Below are 23,616 nucleotides of genomic sequence, written 5' to 3' on the forward strand. Positions count from 1 at the left end.
TCTTTTTTAATCGTTGCTTGCATCTTCTTTTATTGTCCCCAAGTAAGTGAGGCTTGACGGTGAGTAACAAATGAGAGGTGCTGTTAGCCTCCCTTCTAAACTACCATGCATATAGTTATTACTATTAAACTTTTTGGGTTAAAATGTATATAAATTTTAACTCATTAATTCTACTTCTGTAATCAGAGCTGTAGAAATATTTGCATATGTGTGCAAAGATGGATATATTTTGGCATTGCTTATACTCACAAGCAATCACAGGGGAAACTGAAATATCTACTTACAGGGACCTGATTTTTATATATCGTGGCACACACCTACAGTGAAATAGTGTACAAACACTGAGAAAAGAATAAGGTATATCTGTAGGTACTGAGTTGGAAAAACGAGCAATTAAACTATGTAACTGGGGGCGCCTGGGTGGCTCAGTCGGTTAAGCATCTGACTTCGGCTCAGGTCATGATCCCACGGTTTGTGAGTTTGAGCCCCATATGGGACTCTGGGGTGACAGCTCAGAGCCTGGAGTCTGCCTCAGATTCTGTGTCTCCCTCTTTCTCTGCCCCTCCCCTGCTCATGCTCTGTCTGTCTCTCTCAAAAACAAATAAACATTAAAAAATATTAAAAAAATCTATGTAACAATGTATAATATGGTATTTTGGAAAAAATTCATATCTACGTGTGTATCCATATACATATGGATAGCTCTTTCCATATCCAAACTAGCTCCTTCTAGTTTGCACATTTGCGTACTTTTGAATATTTTACTTCTTCAATCTAAAAAGGTCCTAACCCCAAGGTGCACAGTAGTAAGAGACAGGGTGTGAACATCTCTGTGAGCTCTGCATCTGAGAGACCCTCACATACATGCTTTACTTTGCTTATATCTTGTTTCCATTGAGTCTGCTCCTTTAGTCTTTAAGGAGGAAAAACAAGTCCGAACTGAAATGGGGCTGACCCTGAACCCTGTCACTCATTCCGGAAACTCCCACAGGTCAAAAACACAGGCTACCCCAGAGGTTTTTTTCCAGTGGGTTGCAAGTACCCATCTTAGCCTGTAGGTGGCGCAAGGGGCATGGATAATTGAAAATGTGGAGGCAGGGGTTGTGGAAAGGAAGGAGCCAAAAGCTGAAATCCCTGAGAAGATCTGAGAGGATTATTAAATTTTGAATGGCTCTGTCATTTTGCTTCTAATGGCCCATCACATGGCTCCCTACTTCGGGTTCATTTATTTTCAGATGGCGCCCTCCCCCATGTGCAGACCTTGCCCTGCTTTTCCTCCTTGCTGCCTTTCCAGTCAATTACCGTCACGGGGCACCTGTCAGGCTGCATCTTCCCGTGCTTGCTCAGGGTCTTGCACAGCTCTCTCCAGTCCCCTTTCCATGTAATAATCCAGGTGATAATGCCCTTCAACCTCAGAACAAGACCCTTTTCACCTGGAAAGCTTTCTTGTTCGGTGACTAATTTGCTGTAATGTGTGTGATCGTACAGATTCGTTGTAATCTGTCAATTCTTGGCCTCTGCGCCCACACGATTGTCACTGGCTGGGTGTGCGAGGAATATCTTTTGGACGTGACAGATGCATGCGATAGTGTTGGTCACATATTTGTTTCCCTTCTTTTTGCCCCCAGTAGATTTTAAGCCCTAAAAAGGTTGTCTGTCTGGTGTAATCACTTAACTTTCAGAGCAATATGGAGTATCCTAAGACTTATGAATAAGTGCCATAGGCAGATTTGAAGCCGTGGATCTAAGAATTCAAAAAACTATGTTTTTTCTTCTAGTTTTAGTCCCACTTGTGTCTTGGAAGGTGATCACGATTTCCGCTGTGATGCCTGCATTCTGGGCTACGAAGGACAGTACTGCGAAAGGTACCGGGGTGGGGGCTGGTTACCGTGCGGAAATCGCTAGGCGCGTCTGCCCCGTTGATGCGTACAGGGCGTATTTACTAATGGGATTTGGGAGGTGTTATCAGTTTGGATGGGCGTGACTGATACGGGACCTTATTACTATTCCAAAACAGCATCTACGTAAAACGTAGAATGAGGCAAATGGGCCCACGTCCTTTGTATTTTATTTGGCAGAAATGACCGCTATCCTTGAACAAGAGTTGGTGTAATATACCAACTTGCTGCTGTTGAAACTACTGTCTGTACTTCTCTGCAGGTGCTCCTCAGGCTATCACGGGAACCCTCGAGCGCTGGGTGGCACTTGCCAGCGGTGTGACTGCAGCCCCAGTGGCTCTGTCCACGGTGACTGTGACCGCAGGTCTGGGCAGTGTGTCTGCAGGCCAGGCGCCACAGGGCTCCGATGCGAGGAATGTGAACCGAGGCACATTCTGCTGGAAAGCGATTGTGTTTGTGGGTATTTTCTTCCTCTAAACCTTTAAAGGTTTTTCTCTCTCTCTCCAATGTTTCCCTTTTATGGCACCTGCAAGGATAAAGTAGGCGTGTCTGCAAGCTATCTGAGGAAATGACAGATGGACTCCGAAAGGAAATACATTTGGCATTCATTGCCATCGGTCCAAGTCAAAGACAAGCAAACGCACTCTGAAGTTTGGAGCAGTAGAAGGAAACATGCGCCCGGCCTGGGATCCACGCTGGGCATCAGTTGTTCCTTTCTGTGTGACCCCAGGGGAGTCACCGATCTGATTTGAGGCTTAAAGGCATTGCCTGAGAATAGGGGCTCAGCACTTCTTGCTTCCCTCCCATCACACAGGCGGAAGGGAGAATGTCCTCTGCCCATGGATGTCATAACTGCAGAATGGCTCGTGCAGATCCATGAGAAAACGTGCAGACAGCTGTGCATCAACTTCAACTTTCTTTTTCTTCTAGCTTGTGATGATGAATGTGTGGGTGTGCTGCTAAATGACTTAGATAATATTGGGGACGCCATCCTTTCCGTGAACCTCACTGGCGTTATCCCTGTCCCATCTGGAATTTTGTCAAACCTGGAAAATACAACGAAATATCTCCGGGTAGGTACTGGGAATACGGAGATGGGTAGAAAACCTATGTCACTGAGAGATGGGAGAGTCGGTGGGGTCACTATTCTGTCCTTCTGTCTGTCTGCCTCATCAGTGTGGGAGTCTCGCTCCTGGCATCTAGGCTTCCTACAGTGTGATCAGGGACTTCATCATCCACACGCTAACCTGTTCCCCTGTGGGACCACTGTGAATTGTTTGACTTGTGGGGCGCCTGGGTGGCTCACTCGGTTAAGTGTCCTACTTGGGCTCAGGTCATGATCTCACGGTCCAAAAGTTTGAGCCCCACGTCAGGCTCTGTGCTAACAACTCAGAGCCTGGAGTCTGCTTCGGACTCTGTGTCTCCCTCTCTTTCTGCTGTTCTCCTGCTCGTACTCTGTGTCTCTCGCAAAAATAAACATTAAAAAAATGTTTTTAATTAAAAATAAATACATAAATAAATAATAAATTGTTTGACTTGTTCCATAAATGCCTCCGTAAAAATTCCTTCCCCATGGTCCTTCTGCCTTTTGGGAGAAGACAAGTCCACTTGCTCCTCTTTATGACAGACCTTTGGATATTTGAAAGCAGCTGTCCTGATACAAATACAGGAAATAAACCTAGACGTATCTTCTTTAATGCTGGAATATGCTGATGATCAACTGTTTTCTGTAAATGTATTATTCTTTTTTTTTTAATTTTTTTAATGTTTTTATTTTTATTTTTGAGAGAGACAGAGTGTGAGTGGGGGAGGGGCAGAGACACAGAATGCGAAGCAGGCTCCAGGCTCCGAGCCGTCAGCATAGAGCCCGATGTAAATGTATTATTCTTAACTGGGTTTGTGGGGCACAAAAGTTTCTCTTCCCCAGAAGGTATCTAAACATCTCTGGGAGTAAATCATAGTTTTATGATTAGTCAGACAGGATCTGGGTCAAAAAAAGGAATGGGAAATTAAGAAATTGGCTTAGTGGACAGCTTGCTACTGTAGCATTTTTAATTCTAAATTTTCTTCTAACATTTATTTTTGAGACAGAGAGAGACAGAGCATGAACGGGGGAGGGTCAGAGAGAGAGGAAGAATCCGAAACAGGCTCCAGGCTCTGAGCTGTCAGCACAGAGCCCGACGCGGGGCTCGAACTCACGGACCGTGAGATCATGACCTGAGCTGAAGCCGGATGCTCAACCGACTAAGCCACCCAGGCGCCCCAGTAGCATTTTTAATTCTAATTGGAAAAAGTGCAGTTCTTAATTTTGCTTAAAACCTACACGTTAGAGTTTGAGATAGTCAATTTATTGTGTCATGTGGTAATGAAAAGGATTGTCATTCCTGAATGCTGTGTTTTTAGATAAAAGCCTAGGCGTGTGTTTGTGAATCTGGCTGCTTCACCCATCTGCTCGTCTTCTCTCTATAGACATAATGGCCATAAAGAAAGGTTAGGGAACTCTCAGAGATATTTTTTCACATTATTTCTCCTGAAATGGAAAAAAAAAATGTTTTTGAAAGGTAAAAATATTCTCCAAAAAAAAAAAAAATAGAAAAAAAGAAAGCAATGTTTAAATTTCTTTTCCACTCACTGTAGACCCTCTGGACTAAGAACCAGCAATTTGTTTATTTTGTCCTTTTTAGGAAGCTTTATTAAAAGAAAATACACGTAGGGACCTGGTAGAAGATCAGCTTGAAGATGTTGCAAAACAAACAGACCACCTGCTAAGGGAGGTAAGTGCTTCACACAGAAGACCCGCTTCCCACCCAGCCCTTGAAAGCAATTGCATCGGGCTGGTCTGGAAGGTTCTATTAAATCAGGGCAGGCTCTTTCTCCCGGGAGCTGTGCTCCAGGTACCTTGTCATCAAATTGGTTTTAACCCTCTGCCAGTTTCTGTGCTTTAGCGGGAAGAGACTCCTGACTTAATTTCTCCTGTCACATCTGCCGAGTGAGGACTTGGCCAAGTCTCTGTGCCATCGGTCTTGTCATTCCTTCCGGTGAACCGAGGGGCGGGTGGGTGTGTGGTGTCTGTGCAACCCTCAGGCTTCGGGCCGCGTGCTTCTGACTCGTGCAGCTTGAATGTCAAGTGAGCCTGTTTTGATGTCAGCAGGAATGATGTGTTTGTTCAGCCCATTCCAGATGAATGGTTTTTAGTGAACCCCCCCCCAAAAAAAATCTCATTTGCAGATGGTGGGGGAGGCCTACTGTCAAATTTATAATTTTCACTTTTGGATTTCATGTGTGTGTGTGTGTGTGTGTGTATGTGTGCATATGCACGTGGACATATGTGTATAGATATGTGTACGATAGTGTATCTATCATCTCGTGCATGTTTGTATCTAGTCCCTGTCAGTATTCACACACACAATCATGTACCCTAAAGTATTAGGTTGGCCTGTTAATTTAGAATTAAGGATGATTTGGGAAGAGTTTAAGGGTTTAAATGTGGCTTTTAAGTACCTCAGTGAGCAAACATTTGGTAGGAAATGATAAGCTGATTAAAATAATTCTCTCTACCCATTAAAGAAGATTCTCTTTGGATTTTGACTAGAAAACACTTACAGAACCAGTCTGAGTTACTTCACACTCCTGAACATCACAAACAACCTTTCCCTTTACAAGTTATAACGTTCCTAATAAAAATACCTGCAGAGGGCAGCTGGGTCTCTGCCCTTGGGCTGCCGGCCTCACAGACATCATGGCGTTGTATCCTCATAAGGCCGCAGGAGGTAAGGGTTAATATTACTCCATGTTACCGATGAGGCCAGGAGATGGTTAAGTACTAGGTCTCCAGCCCGACAAGGCTGATGGCCTAACGCCCCGTTTGCACCTGACTGTGTTCTTAACTCCTGAACCGAGTTCTCACGGTCAGTGCAAATTAGTGAGATTTTACTTTCGAAACTCTATATACTTGCATCCTAAAGTGAATATAGAGTCTTTGCAATAGACATGCTTGGGAGTTTGTGGTTTAATAGCCAATTAGGCTCTTTCAAACAAAAAAAAAATCCATCTTTTCCCCCACAGACTGAGTAGTAAATTATTTCGCTAACCACTTAGTTTCCAACCCTGAAATGTTAACCTGGGCTCCCATGATGCCGTGGATAGCTTTACTCCATACCCTGGGATATATTTTGTTGCCTAAAAGAGACAACTGGAACAGCAAAGCTTGCGTGTCATTCAAAGTCAAACTAACCTGAGACCTTGACTTTCTGTCAGCTCACTAGAGTGTTAATGAGTAGCCAACATGTAACCAGGGCGACTGAAGGAATCCTTGACAAGAGCCAAGACCTCATGACATTTACTGAGAAGCTGCAGAGAACTATCCAAGGTAGTGTGCTCAGTGTCTCGCCTGTGCTTATTTGGTAGGAAGGTCTCCATTCACTTTACTCGGTGTATGAATAGATGTGTGTGACTTGTACTAGCCTGCCCAGAACCAAAGGCCTGGAATATTCCATAGTTGGGGATCCTGAGTCCTGAACGGAAAGATCATAGACTTTCATTGAGAGTTTTGTCTTTTAGAAAAATGAATGCTTTCTTTTTTATTGTCTTCGTAATTCCTTGTAAGTTCCTAACTATCGGGTGAGTATGGTGCCTCCCCATTTATTATGAGTTTGTCAAATTAACACTTATTAAGTGGAACACAGAGGGCCCGGATGATGAGCCAAACCCCCGCAACAGACCCCAAGAGAACATGAGATGCAGAAGGTTATTACTCACAGGTCTAGGAGGAAGTACCCACCATGCCTTGAGGGGCCACCCAAGGGGGGTAAAGGTGGGGTGCAGGCAGAGAGAGAGAGACAGACAGACAGGCCCTGAGGCATATTCTTTTATTGAAGTTTTTGGTGGAGTGCTTTGGGGTCCCAGGCTAAGGCTAGGTTGGTCAATCCAAACAAAAATGGGGGGGGGCATTGGTAAGGCCCATGGAGATCTTATCAAAGAGGCCCATAAGGAGAAGGCCCTGGGAAGCAGGGGGGACTTGGTCACAAGGGCTGCTGGGGAGGTCCTAACAAGAACTGACATTTGCTTGTTGACCTTGCTGGGGCTGTTATCTGGGGTATGGGCTTGCATGAGGGACTACTGTCAGTTCAAGGTCACTGCAGGCTGCTTGGCCAAACAAAATGGATGCCAAGGCAGCAATATCATGGAGCAGGAGAGCTAAACTCTCAACACCAACCCCTCTGCCCAGAATAGGAGCTGATAGGATTTGGGGCTTCAATGTATACCCACAGTATTAGAATAATTTAGTCCTGCTCAACTGGGATGTCTCATCTGGCTTTAGGAGTGCTATTTTCAGTTTTCTGGCTACCAGAAACATATTCTTGCTTTTCTTGTTTGATTGTAGTTTAAGGATATAAAAACTATTAAATCCAATATAAATTAGACTTTATAGGGCAAAAGGTAAGGAAATTATTAGAACAAATAATTTGTTTATTAAAAAGAGTAGTGTTGAGTTTTGGTTCCTTCATACAGTAAATATTTACTGAGAGCTTTATGTGCAAATGTTTGTGCCAGGTGCAGGAAATGGTGAGGGAAACATGGTGGCCACAGCCCTTGCCCTCATGAGTTTATGGATACTGGGGAATACCAACATTAAATAAACCAATAATCTCAAGTTCTTGAGTATTTTAGTAAGGGGCAACTGGAGTAAATTGGGATATGTGGGCTGGCCTGGCTTGGCCTGAGGTTCAACCCAATTTAGGTGAACAAAGCTGGCCTCACTGAAGAAGGTTCTAAGTTTTTCCATTTTAGTGCTGTCCACTTTGAGAGACCTGTTGAATGATTGATGACTGTTGTCCATAGAGATTATTGAAAAAGCAGCAACTCTAAATCAGACCTTGGATGAAGACTTCCAACTACCCAGTTCTACTCTTCAGAATATGCAAAAGAATATTACATCTTTGCTAGAAGTCATACAGAAAAGGCATTTCGTGCAGTTGCAACAGAAAGCCATACTGGAACTCAAGTAAGTTTCTAAATACCATTCATGACACAATCAATTAGCGGTAGGAGCTTGAATACTGAGGGCTAAGGAGGCATGTGGGAGCAGGGGAGGGAGAGGATGCTCTCACTGGGGATGGAATGTCATAAGAGAGGGGCACTATTGTCAAAAAAAAAAAATGAAGAGACGGGTGCCAGCTACTCCCAATAGAGGGAGTATAATCAATGCCAGTATCTGTCTTTGTGTCATAGGTTTTGTTTTTCTTAGTGACTCTGGAACATTTCCACCTAGCACAAACAAAAGAACCTCATGATACCATATTTACTGAAGATTAAGTATAATGCAGTGAATTCCCATGGAAGAAAATATGGTCAGTGGCTGTTACCATGCTGTAAGCTCTCAGACAGATTGACGTTATGTCAGAATGATTTAGCCAGTTGTTCAAACTCTCATTAAAGACCACAATGTGGTGTGACAGATCAAAGAATTGTTAGACATGCTCACTAGGAGTTTGTATTTCCTTTCAGGCTTTTTTCTTAGTGTTTTCACAATTATTCCTTGAGGTAATGTAGCACAAGCTGTGTCTCTCTCGGGTTGTGATAAATATCTTAGTAGTTACACCATATGCCATCAAGACTCTATTCTCTACAGTGCAATATTTAATCTATTTTAATATATTTTGCTATTTTAAATAATGTGATGGATGTCTCAGACAAAAATCTTTTCCTACATCTTACATTATCATCTCTTATTAGGGTAGATATTAAGAAGAGAAATCATGTAGCCAAAGAATTTGCATTTTGAAGATTCCTGACTTGTGTTTCTAAATTATTTTCTAAAATATTTAAAAACAATTTCATTACACTTCCACTGGCAACACACTGCAGAGTTGAGCTTATGTCTTTCTTCACATACGTCTTTTTTTGAGCTTATGTCAAAATCATTGAATATGATACTTGACATTGTTGATCTGTTAGGTAGAAAACAAAAGGAGGAACTTACTGTCAGATGGCATTTGGAGAGAGAACTAGTAAAATAATCACTGGAACATTGGTTAGGGTCAAGAACTCATAACGAAATGGCTGTGAGGAGAGATCAGAGGAGGGTGAGGTCCCGGGAAATGGCGAAGAGTGCTGCCATCTTGGAGCACCTGCTCTGGGCTGGGGAGGGCACAGGCTTCACTTCTCTCATCCTGTCACATAGTCATCTCCACTGCTTTGTGAGGTTGGGGAGAGTCCAGCTGGGGAGATGGGCCCAGAGACTACAAGTACTTTGCCCAATATTAAACCTCCAGGATCATATGAAACCTGACCACACACCCAAACCCTATGATCTTCCAACCCAATGGAAGGAAGAACCGCTTGAGACCCAGTCCATAAAAGATGGGTGGGTGGAATTTCAATGTTCGGATCAGAGACGTGCTAGGTTGTAATCATGTTTCCCTGACCCTGACCTCTCATGTGCATTCTCCCTTCACCTGAAATGTATGGCATGGGAGGGGAAAGATCTCACCAGCACCCATCATTCTTGAGGCAGCCATTCTAGGCTCAACGCTGCTTCCCAACCATCCTTAGCTCCCTTAAGCTCCCTATAAACTTCATGTATTCAATTCCAGCTCTCCTGGGGCTCCCTTATTGGCCCCACTGTTCCTGTCATCCACATATGATGTATCCTCTCATTGCATCTTCCCTCAGCTGCCTATCAGAGTCAATGGGGGAGCTTATTAAAGATGAAGATCCCCTGGAGATTCTTGGGAATCATTAGTGGGGATGTCTCTCCCACTATTACCACAGTCAGTTCAGTCGTTCATTTGTTCCTTCATCAAATGGATTGAGTCCCCAGGGGATAGGCATTGTGCTGGGAGTTGGGGACACAAAGGAGAACAGAGCCCTCCTCCCCACTAGGAGCTTGTAGTCCAAATGGGAGAAGTTCATTTTCTAAGTAGCATTTGGGAAGAAGGGGAGAAGGCAGGGTGGCCCCTCTCCCCTATTCCCTTAGGGCACCCGGCCCTCTCACCTGCTGGGCCCTCACTACACTTTTTCTGCTGTTGTGGCGCTTTTTCTATTTGCAGTAAAGTTACTCATAAGATTGCTGATCTCTCTCTTCAACTCGTAAGTAAAATCATTGCTACTAAAGATACCTTTTATTTAAAAACATTTAAGAGTTTATTTATTTTTTTAACATTTATTCATCTCTGAGAGACAGAGAGAGAGAGAGAGAGAGAGAGCATGAGTGGGGGAGGAGCAGAGAGAGAGGGAGACACAGAATCCGAAGCAGGCTCCAGGCTCCAAGCTGTCAGCACAGAGCCCGATGCGGGACCCGAACTCACTGACTGTGAGATCATAACCTGAGCCGAAGTCGGACGTTCAACCGACTGAGCCACCCAGGCGACCCAAAAACATTTAAGAGTTTAAAATGTGTTCTCTGGCCTTCTCTTTCTTATTTTCCATAGATAATCCCTGAATGTTTATGCCATTTCAAATTTCACAGATTATTTTATGAATTATGTATAAACTTTTCATTATGACTCTTAGAAAAGTGGTCATTTATGCTGAAGTATGGCATTCTTTTTTTTTTTAATGTTTACTTACTTATTTTGAGAGGGAGGGGCAGAGGGAGAGGGAGAGAGAAAATTCCAAGCAGGCTTCACACTGCCAGCATGGAGCCTATGCGGGACTCAGTCTCACAAACCATGAGATCATGAACTGAGCTGAAATCAAGAGTCAGATGCTTTACCAGCTGAGCCACCCAGGTGCCCCACTGCTGAAGTATGGCATTCTCATAGGTGAGAATATTTATCACACCATCCAGTTGCTTATCATGCTTGTGTTGGGGTCCCTAAGACCATTCAGAGTTTCACTAGGACTCTAGGACTCTCCAGACTCATGGCCAAGATTTCTTAGGTGATGTATTTAGTATGCCCAGCTGGATACATAGGGGAGAAGATACAGCAGAGCCTGGAGGAAACCGCGCAACTTTTCCTAAGCTCTCTCTCCTCCATGGGGGTCACAGCATATACTGTCCCAGCAATGCAAATGTGGCACCATGTATGGGATGTTTCTACCCAGGAAAGCCCATGAGAAGTTCAGCATCCAAGGTTCAAACGGGGGGCTGGTCCCATATGCACCCTCTACCAAGCACATACCAAATTCCAGACTCTCAGAAGGAAAGCAAGTGTTCAACATAAACCACATTGTTTGCACAAATGGTCGAGGCAGTGAGCCACTCTTATCAGTTAGGGATTGGTGGGAATGTTTGCAGATGCCAGCCAAGGGCCAGATTTGCCAGCAGGCCTTTCTAAGGATAGCTGACTCCTTTACTGCATGCTATCAATTATCCTTTGTAGGTGTATATGCTAGCTGTTTTCCATGCTCGTGTCCCCAGAGCTATCCAACGATATTTCATTAAAGAAATGCGTCCTGTGACTACATAAGTTTGGGAAAGGCAATGTCTACTAAGGAGAGACAAGGACTTCTCTTCTCAAAGCTTTTAGTATGCTTGCTTCTGTGCATTGAGACTGTCCAGGAGGGGCTGAGAGAATACAGCCCAACTTACTTCACCATGGCACTCTTTCTCGTGGAACCTGCTTCCAACTCATGGGGCGTTGGTGCTGTGGAGGAATATAGTTTGAGGAACACTGGCTTAACTGTATTAGTTGAAGAAATTTTGAAGGAAGAAATGAAGAGTGCAGAGTTTTTTTGTTGTTGTTTTCTTTTCAATCTTTGCCAAGTCACTGATGACTATATCCCTGCATGTGATCACTTTTTGGTGGTAAAGTCGCTTCACGGATGAAAAGTTGACCTGTTTTAAAATTTCGTAGAGACTTTAATGGTGAGAAGTGACTGATCCAGTCTACTCTCACCGCTGTTGTTTAACATAGTGTTGGAAGTTAGCCTCAGCAATCAGACAACAAAAGGAAATGAAAGGCATCCAAATTAGCAAAGAAGAAGTCAGACTTTCACTTTTCGCAGATGACATGATACTCTACATGGAAAACCCAAAAGAATTCACAAAAAAGCTGCTAGAACTGATACATGAATTCAGCAAAGTTGCAGGGTACAACATCAATGTACAGCAACCTGTTGCATTTCTATACACCAAAAATGAAGCAACAGAAAGAGAAATCAAGAAATTGATCCCATTTACAATTGCACCAAGAACCATAAAATACCCAGGAATAAACCTAACCAAAGATGTAAAAGATCTACATGCTGAAAACTATAGAAAGCTTATGAAAGAAGTTGAAGAAGACACAAAGAAATGGAAAAACATTCCATGCTCATGGATTAGAAGAACAAATATTGTTAAAATGTCAATACTACCCAAAGCAATCTACACATTCAATGCAATCCCAATCAAGATTGCACTGATATTCTTCTCAGAGCTAGAACAAACAATCCTAAAATTTGTATGGAACCACAAAAGACCCCGAATAGCCAAAGTAATTTTGAAGAAGAAGACCAAAGCAGGAGGCATCAGAATCCCAGACTTTAGCCTCTACTACAAAGCTGTAATCATCAAGACAGCATGGTATTGGCACAAAAACAGACATGCAGACCAACGGGATAGAAAAGAGAACCCAGAATTGGACCCACAAATGTGTGGCCAACTAATCTTTGACAAAGCAGGAAAGAATATCCAATGGAAGAAAAGACAGTCTCTTTAGCAGATGGTGCTGGAAGAGCTGGACAGCAACATACAGAAGAATGAAACTGGACCACTTTCTTACACCATTCACAAAAATAAACTCAAAATGGATGAAAGACCTGAATGTGAGACAGGAAACCATTAAAACCATAGAGGAGAAAACAGGCAACAGCCTCTTTGACCTCGCCTGCACCAACTTCTTACTTGATACATCTCTGAAGGCAAGGGAATTAAAAGCAAAAATATACCATTGGGACCTCATCAAGATAAAAAGCTTCTGCACTGCAAAGGAAACAGTCAGCAAAACTAAAAGGCAACTGACATAATGGGAGAAGATATTTGCAAATGACATATCAGATAAAGGGTTAGTATCTAAAATCTATAAAGGACTTGTGCCCCAATGTTTATAGCAGCACTTTCAACAACAGCCAAATTATGGAAAGAGCCTAAGTGTCCATCAACTAATGAATGGATAAAGAAGATATGGTTTATATATACAATGGAATACTACTTGAAAATGAGAAAGAATAAAATTTTGCCATTTGCAAAATGTGGATGGAAGTAGATGGTATTATGCTAAGTGAAATATGTCAGGCAGAGAAAGACAGGTATCATGTTTTCACTCATATATGGAACTTGAGAAACTTAAGACCGTGGGGGAGGGGAAGGGGAAGAAATAGTTTCAAACAGAGAGGGAGGCAAACTATAAGAGACTCTTAAATACAGAGAACAAACTGAGGGTTGATGGGGGGGGGAAGATAGGGGAGAAGGGGAAGTGGGTGATGGGCATTGAGGATGGTACTTGTTGGGATGAGCACTGGGTGTTGTATGTAAGCAGTGAATCATGGGAATCTACTCCCAAAGCCAAGAGCACACTGTATACACTGTATGTTAGCTAACTTGACAATAAATTATATTAAAAAAAAGTGACTGATCCATGGTCAGAAATTAGAGATATATTGGATTTACTTGTGTGTCTCCCATGTACTTTGAGTTCTTGTTGCCTGTATCATAATGTGACTTCTTACAATCATGAGAAATCATAAGAATGTTCAAGTAATTCCTGGTGGTGCTCTTATGTCAGAGTTCAAGTGTGCGCCTTTGCAAATGTTTTCTGTGTCTTCGGCCAGCAATCTTGTATCTGTGAAAGCTGAGGGTGATTCACACGGCATTTTTCCATGAACTCTTTTGAAGTTCTCCTAACAAACTGAAGCAGGAAGCTCATGGGATATATTTAATCCCTGTCAAAGTTTATACTGTCAAAATTTCATTATTCTATGTAACTGTGGATTCAAAATTGACTTACACAAGCAGTTTGATAGCATATTTACAAAAGAATAGGAAAGAATATCTTTTGATTTCCTAAAGCGTGCTCTAGTATCCATGGTACAAATTAGATCTTTCTGGCACTTTGGATTTGAAGTTTTTATAAGGTCTATTTTTTAAGTCGCTGCAGAAAAACCTTTATGTCCTCTGAGTGCGTTGGTAACTTCATAGCAAATCGCTGAATAGCCTCTTTTCAGTTTCTTGCCATACAATAACACAAGACTACAAGCTCCCATCGCCCCCAGACCGTGGGCCCAATTTTCTGCCCCCAGATTCACAGAGATGATTTCTTTCAGGTCTTTCACTAACACATGTTAGGAAGTTTGTAAATGAAGATAGTTCGTTAAGGATAAAGTATACACATACCCTGCCTGTAGCGGTCTTAGAAAAATTACTCCTTTTTGAAGAGGTTATGATGTGATTGCATTTGCGGTTTCACCAAGACGCGGCGTGTGGATATGCAGATCCTTCCGCTATGTTTCATGATGTGAGCGTTGTTCATTTACTCACTATGCGCATCGTCTGTATTTATCAGGGCTGCTGAAGATTTATTGTCACAGATTCAGAACAATTACCAGAAGCCACAGAAAGAGTTGGAGGTATTAAAGGAAGCAGCAAGCAGCCTTCTTTCAAAACGCAGCAGTGAACTGCAGGCAGCGAGGGACCTTGTGAGGGAAGCAGAGGTGAAGAACCAGGAGAGCGACCGCCTGCTGCACATTGTCAGCGCCAACCTGCGAGAATTTAACGTGAGTCTTTTTTATATATATAATTTTTTAAGTTTATTTATTTTGAGAGAGAAAGCGCGCAAGCAGGGGAGGGGCGGGGGGATGGGGAGAAAGAATCCCAAGCAGGTTCTGTAGGGCTGGAACTCACAAACCTTGAAATCGTGACCGGAGTCTGAATCAGGAGTAGGCACTGACCGAGCCACCCAGGCACCCCTAAATGTGAGTCGTAATAAGGACAGTCTCTTTCCTTCTCAGGGCTGGGATCCAAATTCTCCTATGTAAATAATAGCATTTTTAACTTTAAAAATGAGCCCCAAGTACTAACTTCAGCACACAGTGTCAGGCACCGGCATTTGGCAGCTGACTTGCTCTTTTGAAGCATCCTCAAAGGCGATTTTTGCCACAGGATAAGACTGTGCGTGTTCAGCAAGAGCAAAACTTGACCTCCACGCTGATTGCCAGAGGGAGAAGATTGTTAGACGCTGTCACTGCACCTGCAGATGCTGTAGGAGATGCTCTAGCAGTAAGTTACCGCTCAGCACAGCCACATACGGGTTCCAAAGCATCTTCACACGCCTCCTCCACATGCTCAAGCGTGTGCTGTCACATAGATGCACAAGTAGCCACAAAATGAATTTCTCTCCGTAGCAGTTAGAGCGTCACCGAGATGAGCTACTTTTATGGACTGCCAAAATCAGGCGCCATGTAGATGATCTGGTCATGCAGATGTCCCAAAGGAGAGCTCTTGACCTTGTCTACAGAGCAGAGGACCACGCAGCTGAACTCCAGAGACTAGCAGGTGCTCTGGACAGGTGAGACCAGACCTTGCAGGAGTCCCAGGGGTGGTGATCCATTGATAGGAGACAATAAGAACGGCTCTTTTGATGGCAGTGTTGGGTCACTCTTCTTTGGTCTACAAGTGAAGACTGCTGTTTTATTCACAGGGGGAGAAGGATTTCCTCCCACATCTGGTAACATTGTTGTCCTTCTGCATAGATGGAAAAATACAAACTGAACTGGAGGGGAATTAATACAAATGTTATGCTATGATATCAAGCCATGAAAGCTTTGTTAAGTACCTACTAAATACTCGGGGCTTTGTCAGGTTGGATGGAATGGCGATATTAATTTTTTTAATGTTTATTTAATTTTGAGAGAGAGAAAGCATGAGCAGGGGAGGAGCAGAGAGACAGAGGGAGACACAGAATCTGAAGCAGGCTCTAGGCTCTGAGCTGTCAGCAGAGAGTCCGACATGGGGCTCAAACTCATAAACCACAAGATCATGACCTTGAGCCGAAGTTGGACACGTAACTGACTGAGCCACTCAGGCACCAACCCCCTGTCATATTTTTAAGTATCCCAGCTTAGCTAAGTACAGCAAATGAAGGAACTAGTGTTCAGCCTTATTGATGATTTACACAGTATTGTGGTTAATTGGTAAATTTATTTCTTTAAAATTTGTTACAAATTGTAGGTAGGAAATGTCTGGCCGCACTGGGAATATTTGTGCTTCTGTGTGCTGGGTGTGTTTTGTGGAAGGAGAAAAATAAATATCTTTCCAATTTGAGGAATGCTGCCATCAAAGATTAGCTCACACAACAAAAGCAATTAAAAATGATAGAAGCTAGAATGTTGTGTGAATTACGTGCCGCATGGAGCATTACCACCTACACATGCCATAAGAATCTGTAATAGAAAGCGGAATTCGATACTCAGCTTCTCTTTTCATCAGCTTTCATTATTTCCCAAAAGAAAAAAAAATACTCTCTGACTACATACATAACTAGAACAAAACCTTTATTCCCTAGCACGAATTATAAAAGCAATTTGTTATGGTAAATAAAGTTAAGTAACATTATTACCTTCTGTTTATCAATCACCAAATTTTGCCAATCAAGTAGTAACTGCTAGTGTCTGGTCTGGGCATCCCTCAACTTGATAACCTTGGGAAGAAAATGAAGTGAGTTACTCAGCAGGCAAAGATACGTCAATTGTCAGATTTCATTCTCAAGATAGAGTGACCTGGATGCGATTGCACCATTACCAGTTGGCAAGTTCATAAGTGGTTTGCCCACTTGTAAGAGTGGAGTTCAGATGATTGAAATATTATCTGATCCTCCTCCAACCTCTAGTGAATTTCATTAAATTGGTGTGTACCTTTTGAGGAACAAGATTCAGCATCCTTATATATGCTTAGGGAAGCTTTTTGAAAATTAACAAGTGCAGAGCTGGAGAGATTACAACCAAGGCAAACAGGGCATGGTGCCCCAGACACATGCAGGGGGCTTGAACAGAAACAATGTTGAGGGCAGCTGGTGGAAACTGATGCTGAAAAAGCTGGGCAACAGTAATGGTCTCTTCTTTGGGTGTTCATTAAACAGTGCTTCTGAGTGTACTCATGACAATGTAGCTACTTCTTTCAAAGATCGCATGTGGAGTTGGAGGAGAATCCTTACGTTGTTAATTCCTTGTTGATACTTTTCTAAGCGTAAGAAACTAGGAAACCTTTAGGAATAGTGGGCAAGTTCCACTTAGTTTATACTAACATCTGTACATTTGTCGATTACGTAGTGGCCTTGGCAGTGTTAGACATGTGTCCCTGAATGCCACCAGTGCAACCCACGTCCATTCCAACATTCGGAGCATGATTGAAGAATCAGAGAAAGTGGCAAAAGATGCTCTCAAGATCGTGACAACGGCGAGTCTGGTGAGAGCTGCCCCGGGGCTGCACTAGATGCCTTCCTTTTCTAGGCACTATGGGAGATTGTTCCAGAAGGTGCTGAGCAAAGACCTAGTAGCTTAAATTCGTGCTTGTCAGCATTCTTGTCTGGAGGGATCTGTTGGCTCTGTCATCATGTGATGTAAGTTTTAATTTCTTAAGATCGTAAATACTTCTTTACAAAGACCAGGGACTAGTGATGTGGAGATGAGGAAAATCTCACAATTTCTTATAACAAGAGGATAATGCTTCTTGATACATACTTGAGACAACGTTTCTTACCTGTGGAGGAATATTCGTCCAATGGTGGTTTTTGTGTTTATATATTTAAAAATGATTTGTGTTCTTTCTCCTCAGCCATAAATTAGGACAATTTAAATTGTCCCTACATGTTGCCTAGTGGACTCCCATGTCTGGAACTAGACGGGAGGCTATTCGGATAGAGTTGCTCTCCCGTCTCCAGTGGGAGTGCACCTACACGCACCCTCCCACCCCCCGCCGTGTTTACTCTGTCCTGTTTTCCAGTTCTCAGAATCCCTTGCTCCCAATGGGAAAGTGGCTCTCCAGCGCAGTTCCAGATTTCTAAAAGAAGGCAACAGCCTGAGCAGAAAGCATCAAGGTCAGTTTCTAGCTTGGACTGTATTGCTAAGCAGAGTGAATACAAACACTTTTCTGAGCATACTGCTGGAACATTCTCCGCTCCTGGAAGAATTTGAAAGTGAACGCTTCTTTGTCACCGTGACATGCCCATTTTCTGATGTAGGAACGTCATATTATAATTTAAGTTTTATTTATTTTTAAACTTTTATTTTAGTGCTGTCTCTTAACGTGCGGGCACCTCTGACCTTCCGTAGGCTTGTTAAGCCTTCTTTGGTAACTAAATCCTCCACTCGTGGCTTTAGCTCATGAGCTGTCACCGTTTCACAGCGTCTGTCAAGTTCTCTTTGGCTTCGGGGCCTCCTCTCTTCACCTCACACTGTTTTGCAGGTTCACGAAGAGTCGTACTCTGTGTGGTATATGCTTCTTTTGGCACTTTTTCCAGGCAGAGCTAATGTAACGTTAGGCGCTTCTCAAGTCATTACTGAATTAAATCATAATTTTATAAAAAATACCCATGTCGTTAGTTTTTCCTGAGGGTCTCAGTAAACAGTTATTTGGCATGTATCAAGAGCTATCCAGTAAGCACAACACAAAATGGCAGCAGGAATCTGCTGCGTAAGAGAAACAGAGGAGTTTTATGACATACACTTTTCACCTGAATATCTTCTAAGATATCAAAAACACCAAGTCTTTTCCTGTAGGAGTAAATGGTGGGCTGTAAACAAAGCTCATGTACTCAGACCACTGCCATGCCCAGTACTGGCTCCCATAGCTGTATCAGCCAGGGGCATGGACGTGCACATATTTTTGTTCCTCTGTGAGTGACGCTATTTAAAATTTATGTTGTCATCTCACGGTAGAGAAAGTTCCTAATGCTGGATCATAAAGCACATTAAACACAAACTCTAGCATCAATGTTGATGGGCTGTGGTTTCCATTTACACAGCCAAAGGTATTTCACAGGCCACCAAATAATGAATTTTCTGGCAATTAAAATCTTAAGCAGAACCATCGTGTTCATCAAGGATTTTATCCGTAATTCATTTTTTAACGCTGTGTCCAGAATCAAGATGTGATTGTGTATTATGAACAGAAATATTAGAAGTAAAAGCTTTGATCCCACAGCTTTGATCAGACTTGAAGGAGGCTGAGTCTCCTACGTGTTGGATGGCGACAGAGTGCAGGAAGGGGAGGGTCATTCCCCCAGGGAAGCAAGGTGGGGAGCAACTGGGGAAGATTCCAGGGCAGGACTATGTCTGAGGTTTTATAACCCAGAGGAGAGACGTGGACAAGATTTAGGTGTGGACGGGAAGTCAGTGAGTGATCAAGATTGAGTGATTTAAACACAAGTCTTCACCTTGAGCTCTAATTTAATTGGACATGCAATTTAAGAAGAAATATTAGGAAGAAGGGCAACAAGCAAAATAGAAAAAATGATCAAGCAAGCAAAAAACACCCTTAATTTCTCTAATGAGTGATGCTAAGTCTTTTGGGAAAAATTTCAATGTTGGGGGTCTCTGTAGAAAGCTGTTGATTCTGTAGACAGATCAGAGTGATAAATGAAACTGTTGCCTAGGCACCTTTGAGTAGCCAACCCCCCAAAAAGGACACTTTTTCCCCTTTAAATAGGTATCACATTGGAACTGAGTAAATTGAAAAATACAGCAAACAGATTTCAAGAGAATGCTCATACAATTACTAGGCGGACCAATGAATCACTCTCCATCCTTAGAGCATTCCCTGAAGGTAAGTGGAAAGGGGGTTCTTGATTTAATTAATGTTTTCTCATTTCAAAACCATTACACCTGAGCATGAGGAAGTCCTGCCATGAGTCTGATTAAGAGCCCTCGCTCAAGAGGAGACCAAGATTGATAGAGTTTTTACTTGCAGAGGAGTATGATTTGGAAAGGAAGAGGACTGTTTTTGAAATAATTCCAGAACGCTTGCATTGAAATGCTAGAATTACACTCTGAAAAACAAAAGCCTTGGGAGACTTTATGTTAGCATACGAATTGCTGACTTTTAAAATGAGCTTGACACATCCCTTAAGTGAAAGGGTCATTCAGAGAAGTCAGCAAGAAGGGGAATGTTCCTGCTTTAAGGGAAAATGCTAGATTCATTATAAATGTGGGCAATTAAAGAACTCTTGCTTGGTAATCTTCCTTCATGAGGCAATAAAGCATTCTAAAATAAGCTCATAAATCACTTTAATATTGATGGTTTGGAAATGCACTATTCATTAAAATTTGAAATAGGATAACTTTTTAAAAGTGTACTACAAATGAATCCTGCTGCAATGCATTACTTCCATTCCTTCAACCTTCTCTTTTTTTCTTAAGAAGTCTTACAAGATGCCTTAACAACTCTAGAGTTCTTTCTGCTGGTTCACCTTGTAAACACGAGGATTACTGTGGGGACCTGGGCTTGGGGCGCTTTGGACTGACTTATAACCTTAAGTCATTGGAGAATTTTCTGATCTGGACAGTTCTTCCTTCCTTCCTCCCCTTCCCTCCCTCCCTCCCCCCCTCCCTCCCTCCCTCCTTTCCTTCACGGATGCATGATGTATGTGGATTAAACACTTAAAAATATCTTTTTATTTGGAAATAATTTCAGACTTGCAGAAAAGTTGCCACAAGAGTCAAAAGAAACCTGTCTACTCTTTATTGGCCTTCTTCTAGTGTTAGTATTTGTCCCATTTGTGACTGAATACTTTAAAAATGAATACTAGTGCCTTTTTAAAAAAAAATGCATCACCCAGATTTTCTAGAATAACTAAATTCCGCCTTACTGATTGTGACCATTTAGTCTTTACTGTGCTGTTATGTCTCCTAGCCAGTTGACACTGTGGGCAGATATCACTTCCTCTAGCCTGCCACACGCCCATCTCACCTACAAGTTTAAACTCCCTAACCTTCTTATCCACACACAGAAGGATCCGAAGAAAGTGTTTAAAGAATATGAGAAGGGAGGGATAGAAGGGAGACCAAAGAAAGAAGTGTAGCTTATTAAACATAGACGATGCTGAGCACATGGCAATTAGCAGGTGTTGTCATGATCTCTCTATGTACTAAAATTTCAGTACAGAGGATTGTTACCAAGATTATTTCATTTGTCCCTCAAAGGGAGCAGTAAGGCATTGTGATATGCAGCCTTAATACTGCCTTTAAAAACCGGAAGCCCCATTTTGTGTTCAGCAGCCAGTAAGAAACACTGTAACAGGTTTCCATGTAAAGTTACATTTATTGTGGTTTGTGGTTTATGGTTTTCTCCACGTTTAATCACTGAAGTGCATGCTTGCATATACATTTATTTCAGGTGTCAGAGACAAAGGAGCCAAAATCAAAGAGCTGGCCTCATCTGCAAATCGGAGCGCTGCAAGCACCCTAAAGAAGGTTGTGGGATTGAGCAAGGAGCTGTTGAATACATCAACTGGCTTGTCCAGGGTTAATGCCGCCTTACAAGAAACAAACACACTTCTGCAGGACTCTTCAATGACCAGTACGTTACAGTCTCCCTTCCCATTAGGAGAGTCTGCATCGTGAGATTTCGAACTGGCCAGGTGCACAATGGTGTCTTGTTCACAAACAGAATTCTTAAAGAATAAAAATGCACTGATATCTAGATTTGCATTTATAAAGAAAGAGAAGGGCCTTGGGTAGTGCCTGTTGCTGGTGCATTTTTCATATACAGTTGACCTTTGAACAACAGATTTCAACTGTGTGGGTCCACTATACAGACTTGATAAATATAGGTACTGAAAATATATTTTCCTTATGATTTTCATAATAACATTTTCCTCAGCTTACTTTATTTATTCTTACTTTACTGTAAGAATACAGTATAAAATATAGGTAACATATAAAACGTGCTATTTGATTATCTGTGTTATCGGTAAGGCTTCCAGTCAACTGTAGGCTATTCCTAGTTAAGTTTTGGGGGAGTCCAAAGTTTTACAGATTTGCAACAGCATAGGGTTTGAGTGCCTCAACCCCTGCGTTGTTCAAAGGTCAACTGTAGTTAGCAAAATTTCAAGGATTTGATTACTAGAATATTCTATTTGATCCAGTGCACTGGTAATGAAGAACTAATTTCTCTGGTTTCCGCCCTACCACCAACCTCTTTGCCACCTTGAACTTGTTAGCTCTGCTAGCTGGAAGAAGAGTTAAAGATGCAGAAACACAGGCCAGCCTTTTATTTGATCGGTTGAAGCCTTTGAAGATATTAGAAGAGAACCTGAGCAGAAACCTATCAGAAATCAAACTGCTGATCAGCCAGGCCCGGAAACAAGCAGCTTCTGTGAGTGTGGGCTTCTGTGGCTCTTGGGGATGTGGCCATCCCATAGCTGGAGCTCTTGATAACTCCAGGACTCGGGGAACTCCTGGGGAGGAGGTGACTGTCACACTGGTCCCCTGGACTTCCACTGACTCAGCTCTTATATCTCAGATTTCTCACAGCCTTGTCTGCAGTATATTTAAAACTTTATGTTAAGTATATTTACCTAAATACATACATATATTTTTTCAGTGTCAACTTATGACTTTCATGTATGTGCCTATGCCGTGTCTCAAAAATACCTTCTTTCCTGCCCCAGACAGTATATTTAAATATACTACTTAATTAGTCTCATTTTCTGTGTTTTTTTTTTTTTTTTGCTTTATTCAACATGTTTCAAAATGTTGTTAGCAAAGAGATCTCATGTCTGTATGGAGATTTATAATTGTAGCCTAGATGTATCAATTTATAACTATTAGCCAGCTGGTAACGTGGTCAAAGTGTTTACATCTAAGTTTCAATAGCTGAGTATGGTATTATTGCCATCATTTAACCAACCTGGTGTTAATAATCCGAGTACTTTTCAGAACGTTTGCACACTATAAGCCTCATCCTCCAGGAGTCCAACAAAACACTCTAAACACACACAAATCCAGGTCACTAAATGCAAAAAACACTTGATAGCTGGAAAAGTACGAACGTGAGAAAATGTTTTACAGGCATCCATAGCACATGGCACTGGTTGTGCTCTAAAGGAGAGGCATTTCAGGGAAATAATAATACTTTCAACAAAATATGCAGTTGTCACACTACTGGGGATTTATAGAGGATAAATGTGACCTCTGGTCTCATGCTCTTCTGCCTGAACCCTTCTAGTTAAGAAAAAGTTCTGGAATCTTGAATTCTCCTTCCTTCGGGTGGCCTTGTGATTGGAAAAGGGCTGTAGGTTGACCTGGGCTCTGGTTTCTATTTATTTCAATTAAAGTTACCAAATAAATGCAAGCCTGATAGATATTTCCAAATGCTCTGGTTAATACAAACCCATAATCTTTAAAATTAATATAAGAAATATATGCAAATACTTAAATATGTAGTAAGGACAAAAATCTCTCTATGAGTATTTGCTGAATGTATAAATAGATTATCCCTTCATTTATTTGTCAGACGACTATCAAATATCCTCCCCACGTGGTGTAAAGATGCCAAGGTGATCTGGAGAAGCTCCTTGTGTTAAGGAATTAAATCTCACATGAGTGAGACTCTTTCCAACATAAGATACTCTTAAAACTTCAAGAGTGATTTTTTAGTAGTTAAATAGTTCACCAAATAAACTAATTTTCATCACCACCGGATTTCTCACTTTATGAAACCCAAAACGTGACGTATCATCAAGAGAGGAAACCTGCCAAACAGTGAAAGTCTGTTAGGAAGCAGCACTTTTGAACTCTT

At 42.1% G+C, this 23,616-nt stretch overlaps 1 protein-coding gene across 1 annotated transcript in view; it reads left to right on the forward strand.

Annotated features, from left to right (window-relative positions):
* LAMA1 (laminin subunit alpha 1) overlaps positions 1-23,616 on the forward strand; it is a 135,610-nt gene that overhangs the window by 82,716 nt on the left and 29,278 nt on the right. The window contains 14 exon segments of the mRNA XM_047090312.1: positions 1,779-1,865; positions 2,161-2,354; positions 2,829-2,971; positions 4,583-4,672; positions 6,156-6,267; positions 7,740-7,902; positions 14,387-14,597; positions 14,983-15,099; positions 15,225-15,388; positions 17,148-17,283; positions 17,821-17,914; positions 19,525-19,641; positions 21,211-21,393; positions 22,037-22,191. Of these exon segments, the coding sequence (XP_046946268.1) occupies positions 1,779-1,865; positions 2,161-2,354; positions 2,829-2,971; positions 4,583-4,672; positions 6,156-6,267; positions 7,740-7,902; positions 14,387-14,597; positions 14,983-15,099; positions 15,225-15,388; positions 17,148-17,283; positions 17,821-17,914; positions 19,525-19,641; positions 21,211-21,393; positions 22,037-22,191 (1,966 nt within the window).

This window comes from Lynx rufus, unplaced genomic scaffold, assembly GCF_022079265.1.
Source record: "Lynx rufus isolate CCGP_SWC_20201006 ecotype Redwood Valley unplaced genomic scaffold, mLynRuf1.p SCAF_29, whole genome shotgun sequence".
In the NCBI taxonomy this organism is placed as follows: domain Eukaryota; kingdom Metazoa; phylum Chordata; class Mammalia; order Carnivora; family Felidae; genus Lynx; species Lynx rufus.